Source organism: Bufo gargarizans, chromosome 6 (assembly GCF_014858855.1).
Source record: "Bufo gargarizans isolate SCDJY-AF-19 chromosome 6, ASM1485885v1, whole genome shotgun sequence".
In the NCBI taxonomy this organism is placed as follows: domain Eukaryota; kingdom Metazoa; phylum Chordata; class Amphibia; order Anura; family Bufonidae; genus Bufo; species Bufo gargarizans.
The window spans coordinates 176,742,027-176,748,763 of NC_058085.1; the positions used below are offsets into that span (position 1 = coordinate 176,742,027).

At 38.5% G+C, this 6,737-nt stretch overlaps 1 protein-coding gene across 1 annotated transcript in view; it reads left to right on the forward strand.

The window, feature by feature from the left end:
* OPN4 (opsin 4) overlaps window positions 1-5,242 on the forward strand; it is a 126,148-nt gene extending 120,906 nt beyond the window's left edge. The window contains exon 11 of the mRNA XM_044298607.1: window positions 4,032-5,242. Within this exon, the coding sequence (XP_044154542.1) occupies window positions 4,032-4,325 (294 nt within the window). The 3' untranslated portion in view covers window positions 4,326-5,242. The remainder of the gene's footprint in view (window positions 1-4,031) is intronic.
* Window positions 5,243-6,737: the final 1,495 nt, after the last annotated feature.

The window sequence follows — 6,737 nt, forward strand, 5'->3', positions numbered from 1 at the left end:
CTGAAGGGGACAGTTTATTAGATGACAAATTGCTAAATATATAAAGGGGTTTTTAAAGCATTTCACAGGTATGATTAGATGCATATATATGTAGGTTTATATCAAATATTTGTCAATGGAAGAGGTTAACCTACTTAAAATGTAACTTTTATATTTGCTTTTTAAAATAAGTCCCACAACAGTGTTGTGGGTTTTCCAAGCCTTTAATATTGATGACCTATCTTCCTATAAGATTGTCCTTGATTAGGAAAATAAAGATGCTAGAGTCAGCAACATGTTAGCTATATAAACTTTGATAAATTAAATCTGTCATTAGGGTCATCTTCAGAAGAAACTAGATTGTTCTGGGCTGATTTATGTAATGCTACTAAGTCTCTGGAACTTGCAGTTGGGGTGAGGTCCATGATGCCATGTAGGATAGTATTACAAGACACAAGTACACAATTGAGTCACATTATTATGACCAGCAGTTAATATCAGTAATCCAGCAATGGTTGCAAGGTGTTTGTTCTCTGATGTTTTTCGCCTGACACGGTGACACCTACATATGTCCATCTATTTGATGAAGCAGAAAACATGATTAATCAGAGAAGGCAACCTTTTGCCAATCAGTAGAGGTCCAAATCTAATACTCCTGAGAAAAAGGAAACCGTTTCTGCTTAGTAGCACCACATGCAATAGAGTTCACAGAACTTTTGTTTTATATACATGACGGGTAGCTCCCTGTTTTTTTTTGGGCAGTGAGCTGCTCTACTGTAGCATGTCAGTCCACCCTTGAGCCCCGTTGTAGCTGACTTTCACTTCTCACATCAATGGCACGGGGTGCTCCGCAGCTTCCATGCCGCTTATTCATAATGGGACCATTTATCCACTTACAATACATTTTCACCATAGCAGCACATGAAGAAATCAAAAACTGCACAGTTTCAGAAATACCGCTGCCCCTTTCCTGAAAGCCAACAATCATCCCTTTTTTCAACTAAAAAAAATCACTCCTTTTACCCATGACAGCAATGATGGATATGTGTACAGACAGCCTATTGAACACCTGATATACCCACCAAGTCAGCTTCTGACATGTGACCATCTTTATAAGTTGCTGATGTCAAAGGTAGGAAAAGTTCCTAATAATGTGACTCAACTGTGTAGGAAAGTTAGAAACCTGATAGTCTGTCTCCTGGAAAATGGCCACCTGCACTCTTTATTTATTTTCTTAAAGATGATATACAGCAAGATTTTTTTTTTTTCAGGATTATTTAAGCCTCTACCATTAAATGTGCAAAGTCAAGGTAGCCATGGTGCAGGTAAACTTGGAGGGTGGCTAAGAAAATAAATTTACTGCCAGGTGGGTAGGAAAGGAGGAGAGTAAGGAAGACAAGACATAAAGCGAAGTTCTACAATAAGTCATGAGTGAAATTGATACCCAGAGGGGAAGTTGCTAAAAGGAAACCACCAACAAGGTCAGCATCCTCCTAAGTCCTGGTAACAAATTGAGGATCTAAAGAGCCTATACCAATTTGACAGCCAATACAATTGTATTAAAGATGTGCAAATTTCTTGAAATTCGTTGATGTCAGATTCCCTGAATAAATAAAAAAATTCGATTCATGTCTGGATAATTTGGTACGAATCAAAGTCGCTCCAATTGCCCAGGGAATTGGTATATAATAGCCTCTAGTCTCCTAGTACTCAGATATTCTTAACAACAGATGTTGGACCTCAGTTATCAAAACTGTCTAACAAGAAAACTGTTTTAGTTGCTCATAGGAATCAATCAGAATGCCACCCTGCTTGATTTTTTAAAATATGCCTCCTATGCCCCGCTGTGCCCTGCTGGATTTCTCCTGCTCAGTATTCTAATACTGAGCACTGGAGCAATGAGGAGGAGACTGAGTCTTTCTCCGTGGGCGTTTCCTTCTCCCTGGCTGTAGCGCTGTCCAATCACAGTGCAGAGCGTCACAGCCAGGGAGAAAAAACTCAACAAGGGATAAGGAGACGCCCATGGTGAAAGACTCAGTCTCCTCCTCAATGCTCCAATGCTCAGTATTAGCATACTGAGCAGGAGAAATCCTATGGGACACAGCGGATCATAAGAGGCATATTTTAAAGCAAGTACAGGTATATATCTCCCTTAATAAAATCACATGAAAGGTCCTCTTTAAGAAATGAAAGGTGAACTTTAACTGGTTTCTATCGCAACTAGACAGTATTCCTGTTTAACTCTTTTAGTTATTTTTTACAAATTTGTGCTCTTTCTGTCACCCCCCCCCCCCCCCCCAAGCCTTTTTAAGCAATGAAAGCAATAGCAAATAATGTTAGAATGATACTGACATAAAAATCTATGGGTAAACAAATGTTTCATGTTAAAAACACACTGCATCATTGCATGTGCTATGCTTTTTAGGAAGCTTTCAAAAATTGTTCCCTTTTTGGGGAAATATTGTGTTTAAAGATGCACAGTGTTATGGCAAAAACTGTGGCTTGTTAGGACCAAGCATCCAAAAATATTGCCTCAGTGGTGGCAGAATGCCTGCCCATATGTAGACACGCGCAAATACTAATTGAATAAATATTGGCTCGTTATGCATAAGTGTCCTTATTAGTCCTTAACAGGGGCAGAATGCCTGCCCGTATTTACACTGCAAGCATAAGTGTATAGAATATATACCTCCAGGCCAATAAAATAAAATATGTGTGTAGCCTTAAAAGGGTTGGTAGTAAGAGAATAGGAAACCAACCAAGGGAGCATCATTAAAATGTCTCTGTGATTGGTACAAGAAATGAGAGCAGGAGACTTAAAGGGGTTTTCCGGTAATATTGATTTCTAAGCAATTGGTTTGTTTAAATATAGGTGAAAAAAGAAATCATTTTAATTTATATCAGAATCAAAAATGTATAACAGTAATATAGAATCTGCTGTAGCCATGTGGAGAGGCAGAGAACTGGTGTTTGCTCAAATGTTAATAGTCAAACAGTACATTTGGGGATACCCAGTTACTTCATCTTTTTCATGCTGATTTATGATCAATTGCTCTGCCAATACAATATCAATAGTTTTTATTTTATTCTTCATCTGTAGTAAATACACTTTTTTATAGTGCGTTAAGAACTAACTTTTTTTGGAATTACGTCTTCTGATCTTCTTTTCCCTCCCATTATGACATGAGTAGTACTGCAGATGAGTCCAAATCACAATTTTAAATTTTCCTACTGCCCCCTGTTTACCCACTGTCAGCAATTAAATGAGTGCTGAAATACATTGCCGGGACTGCTGTGCACATGTACAAGAGTCCTCTCCATAATGTTAGCACAGCAGACAAGATTGTGTATTTCAGAGCAGCCCTGATAGCGGGGAGAAGGGGCAGTAGGAAAAAAAAAAATATATATATAGATCTGGACTCCTTATCTGCAGTCAAACTCATGTATTACTGCAGATAATAGTCCAAGATCATCATGACAGATTCCATTTAAGTGGTACCCAGTGGAGGCTCTATACTAAGGGTGCGACCCCACTATGCAATCGTAATCTGTTTAGGTTGTGTCCAAGAACCGAGAGGCCAATTATGCCATCACGGTCTGATATTTAATTAATGAATACTGCATTGTATAGACAGTCTGAATTCTTAATGGCCATGCAGTATTGAAGGTGCTGTGCGGCAATTAAGAATTTCGAGCTCCCATACAGTGCGATTTTCATTAAATAGCAGACAGCTGTGGCCTTCTTGGCCGCACGGTTGTTGACCTCGGCTGATCGCGATCCAAATGTATCACGACCGTGCCGTGTGGTCATACCCTTATAGAGGTATACAGTATCTAAAAATAAAGTTAGTGCATGAATACAATGTAAAGGTAATACTAATATAACAGGTCTGCTTTATGTCTATATTAGTAAATCAGCACAGTAAGGGGTGAAGATTTCAAAAAAATTTGACAAAAATATAATGCATCTATATATACTAAAACCTAGTTATTGTATGGAGTTATGGTGAACTGATTTTAACAGGTTTTTTTTTACTCTTTTCAAATTTAAGATGGGGAAATATTTGAATAGCTATGGCCAAAGGAAAGGGGATCCTATCACCCGTGTAGCAGCATCAAGAATACCCAGCATCATAGTGACCTACAGCAATCACCAAGGAGACCAACCGGTAGTAGAACATAACACGACCCTGCCTTGTCATAGAAACAACCAAGATTGGGAGAAAGATATCAGAAGACAAATGGATAAAATGAAGCAGAATTCTACATCCATCATCACTGAGACCATACCAGAAAATAGCACAGAAGTGATCACAGATCAGTCTTCACCAAGTAAAATGTCATAAAACTGCTATAAATGTGATGTGTACTGGCGCACCATTGTGCTATCTTTTGGTTTGGTTACGTTAAACAGACCATAGTTGGTCCACCATGTTACACTACTTAGAGTGCTTCCTCATTCTACAATTTATACAGTTTAACTAGATATAATATATGGGTAATATATCATCCTATACAGCCAGCTTTATTGTAATAAGAATGTACTTCTGTGAAACGCTCATTAAATGTATAGTACAATATATTCATGGGGTGAAAAGACATAGAATGACATAGGACTACATAAAAGGGTTGTCTGCTCATCAAAAAACATTCTAATGTTTCCACAGCAAATCGCCCACAGGAGTTTGAGTTTCTGTAGGATCACCGCTTCATTCCCCTGTTATGTCATAGTGACTTGTCCAGGGCTTCTTGCAATGACTTCATATCCCATCTGCTGATCACATGGGTTTCTCTCCATGTAGTCCATCACCTCTGATGAAATGAGATGGACAGCCATATCCTTAAAGGGGTATTCCGGTAGGTAAAAGATATTCCCTATCCCTGCTCTTACATGTGATATAAAAATACTTTTTCTAAAAGTCATCCACATTTTTATTATAAACAATTCACACCTGATAAGCACCTTACATCCTTAGAAGGATCAGAAGGGAGAACGTTTTATTCAGTCTTTTCCTACAAAACTATATATAAAACTGCTCAGCTCCTCCTGCTCTGTAACATGCTGACTAGAGATCAGACAGCATTTTGTGGTAACAGGTTCCCTTTAGGTGCATTGCTTCTTGACTTTCCAAAATAGCCAGTCTTTATATAGCACAGTCTATGATCTGAGTAGTGTTGATCGCGAAATTCTAATCACTAATTTTTATCGTGAATATTGGCACTTCGAGAATTAGCGAAGATTGGGAATATAGTGCTATATCTTCGTAATCGCGTATATTCTAGTACCCTCACTGCTTCTTTCTTGTGGGCGAATGAGAAGGCTGCAATATCTTTGTCTGAGCTCAGCAACATCCCTAGCAACCAATAGGAAAGTTGCCTCTTACTATATCAATTAATATCGATATAAGACCAACATTAGCCCCCACGCCAAGACTACAATGAGTCAATACAACACACATTGCGGCAAAAATAAAGGGGGTCAACTATCAGAAAGTACAATGAAGTACCAGCTCCTTTAACAAAGCAACGACCTACAAGAAGCAAAGCCAAAAGGTACAAATGCAAAAAATGTATATACTTTATTAAATGACATGATTACATACATAAAAGACGTTATATAACAAAGAAGTAGAAAAGGATTCTTTATGGTAAGAGCAGTGAGACTATGGAACTCTCTGCCTGAGGAGGTGGTGATCGTGAGTACAATAAAGGAATTCAAGAGGGGCCTGGATGTATTTCTGGAGTGTAATAATATTACAGGCTATAGCTACTAGTGAGGGGTCGTTGATCCAGGGAGTTATTCTGATTGCCTGATTGGAGTCGGGAAGGAATGTTACCATGTTACTAAGTAGCAGCAGGAAAAAAAACACCATCCCAGTGGTACACTACACTAAAAATAATAACATGATGATAGTCACAAATGGATCTCTATAACATAAGGCAGTCTCCTATATTAAGAGCAATCAATATCTCTCCATGGAACATAACAGTCATTACCAAAGATAATAGCAGCATTCAAACCTGCAGATGTAACCAAGACATATATAGTCCAAATGGAACCATGACATCAAGCAGATAATGGTCATATATGGAGGGGACTCACCAAATGGGGTAGTGTATCCAAACCGGGATGGCGTTAACCCAACGCGAGTTTCGGCGTGCTTTCGTCAGGGGGTAGTCCCTTACTATATAAGAAACTCCCCAGCAGCCATTTTCTGCAGTTTTTTTGCAGTTCTAACAGAGAGAGCAGTGTCATTGCTGTGCTCTGTGCTTTCATCTGGATCCTATTCCTTATCCAATTACATTAGATAGTTAGTAAGCTTATATATATATAATATAGATAGTTAGTGGGAGATAGTCAGTGTAGGTTATATTCTGATATAGTGTAGCTGATAGGTTCCAGTGCAGGGTGTTAGGTAGTGTGATAGGAATTACTGTACTGTGCATTTTCTCAAGTCTCAGGAAACTTCTAGCAGCTTGAAAAATGTAGCAAAAGTGACCCACGCCTGTATTGCACGTGCAATATGCGCATATTACATTGCCAATTTTCGCAATCAAGAAATTAATGACTGGAGATCACGAATTCTAGAATTTGTGAATTTATGGTGAATATTAGGCCACAAATTTATTGCAAAAACAAATATTGCCTATGCTACTCATCCCCTAGATCTGAGAGCCAAAAAGTTCACACTTCAGTTATTTGAGTTATTTCCATCAGTTATTGTGAGCCAAAACCAGGTGCAGGTCAAAAACACAGC